At 55.8% G+C, this 2,157-nt stretch overlaps 1 protein-coding gene across 1 annotated transcript in view; it reads left to right on the forward strand.

Annotated features, from left to right (window-relative positions):
- Positions 1-2,037, forward strand: part of sf3b4 (splicing factor 3b, subunit 4) — a 4,508-nt gene extending 2,471 nt beyond the window's left edge. Inside the window, exons 3-5 of the mRNA XM_043684028.1 lie at positions 43-234; positions 344-511; positions 1,368-2,037. Coding sequence (XP_043539963.1) covers positions 43-234; positions 344-511; positions 1,368-1,546 — 539 coding nt within the window. The 3' untranslated portion in view covers positions 1,547-2,037. The remainder of the gene's footprint in view (positions 1-42; positions 235-343; positions 512-1,367) is intronic.
- Positions 2,038-2,157: the final 120 nt, after the last annotated feature.

Raw genomic sequence — 2,157 nt, forward strand, 5'->3', positions numbered from 1 at the left:
CCCCCCACCCCCCATCTTGTTCCCCCATGCCCTCTCTGACAGGTATGCCACACCCAGGATCATTCCCACCTCCAGTGCCTCCACCAGGGGCAATACCACCAGGGATGCCCCCAGCAATGCCACCTCCAATGCCACCCAGCACATCCGCGCCTGGACCACCAGCATCTGGCCCACCGGGGACGACGCCGCACCATGTGGGACCTCCGTTTCCTCCGGGAGGTATGCCCCATCACGGTGAGTATTACACCCTGACAGCGATACTGCTGAGACTGTGGCCAGTGGTGATGCTAAAGTAACCTGTGCTTGTCTGTCTGTCTGTCTGTCTATCTCTCACTCTGTCCAGGAATGCACCCAATGCAGGTGCCACATCATGGACCACACAGCATGGCTCCCCTGTCTGGTGGGCCAGCACAGAATGCTCCTCACCGACCTCCCCCTCCTGGAATGCAGCATCACAACCCTCCTCCCATGGTGATGCCCCCTCGCGGACCCCCATTTGGACATCACATGGGTAAGGAGGGGCTCTGTGTGGGATCGACAGTCTGGGGAAATATTCCGACTGTGATGTGGCAGAACAAGTTGAGGAAGATGCTAAAGCTCTCAGGCTCAGGTAGTTATTTCTGGAGGAACGGAACGCAAAAGCGAGTAACTGATAGTGAATCCCTCAGAAACCACTGGTCAAACCTGCTCACTTAGAACACAGCAGCTTTCCGTTTTGGCAGACCCATCTTACAAAAGAAGCCTTGAAGAGGGAGATTTAACAGACAGGCCCCAGGGCAAGGTGACTTCACTCTGTGTGGAGAGACTGGAGTCCCAGAGATTGTTCCTGTTGGAGCAGGGAGGTGTAACAGGAAATTGGACTGAGGTGTTCAAAATTGTGAAGGAGTAAATAGGAGCAGCTGTCTGGTCAGACACGACGATCAGGAGGCTGAGGGTCAGATTCTAACCTCCCTCCCACTTGCTGCATCACAGTATCACAACCTCCCAGGGAAAGGGTGAACAGAGAGAGAATCATCATTCTCTGTGGGACCACAGGAGAGGGTGGGTCAATAGGGCTGTGTGTGGAACCAGAGAGGGGGTTTCTCTGTGTGTGTGTGTGTGTGTATATGTATGAGGAGCTGAATGGGGACGGGGTGGGGGGTGTGTGTGTGTGAGAGAGAGGGTTGACTGTCCCTTGGTAGGGGTGGGACTAGGCCTTCCTGTGTTAGTCAGATGGCAGCTGTGTGTGAGACCATAGTTGGAGGTTTCTTGACTGTGGAACTGAGGGATTCTTAGAGAATCTGAGCGGGCTTTTCCAAAGAGGGGCACAACTGTGTTCTCTGTTTCCTCTGTTCTATTTAATCTCCTTTCCTCTCTCCCACCTGTAGGACCACCCCCACATGGAATGCGTGGGCCCCCACCTCCAATGCCCCCGCCCGGGTTCAATGGCCCACCACGTCCTCCACATTTTGGATTTGCGCGCGGTCCACTCATGCCCCCACGTGGTGGTACCCGGCTCCCACTGCCCCCCCGAGGATTACCGCGAGGGCCCCTCCAGCCTCAGTAATGGTGACCACTGCCTCAGAGAGCCGCGGCAGCTCCTCAGGGAGCTGTGTTTGTCAGTAAGACACTGTCTGGATCAGGATGAGCTTGTAGCTGCTACAAACCGGATCACATCAATGGCTTCCCGTGCTCCGAGATTTCACAAACAACCTGGAACACGCGGCCTGCGCAGTGGGTCACTGTATCACTCTAACCAGGCTCTTGGTCACTCTCACTGTCCCTCTGGAGTGTGAGGGCTGTTAGCTGGTGAATGGAGACCGGTCCTGAGTTGCTGTATGTCTGAGAGCTGTTCCCTTTCAGACCGAAGTTTTCATGATGATGTCTCTGCCCACCCTACAAGGCTGATGTAAATCAGAGAATTAACGTTACTGTGGACCCAACAGTTCCCTGATACACCCCTGACTCTCCATGAGAGGGGTCATGCTATTGCTGTTACAGTGAGAGGGGTGGTGTTAGAGGTCAGCCCAGGCTGGGGGAGGGGGTTAAGAGGTTAGCTCTGGGTCTGGGGAAGGGTGGGGTGGTTAGAGATCAGCCCTGGGAGGGGAGAGGTTAGAGGTCAGGGCCAGGCTGGGGGAGGTGGGGGAATTAGAGGTCTGCCCGGGCTAGGGGGAGGGG

This window comes from Chiloscyllium plagiosum, chromosome 51 (genome assembly GCF_004010195.1).
Source record: "Chiloscyllium plagiosum isolate BGI_BamShark_2017 chromosome 51, ASM401019v2, whole genome shotgun sequence".
Classification (NCBI taxonomy): Eukaryota; Metazoa; Chordata; class Chondrichthyes; order Orectolobiformes; family Hemiscylliidae; genus Chiloscyllium; species Chiloscyllium plagiosum.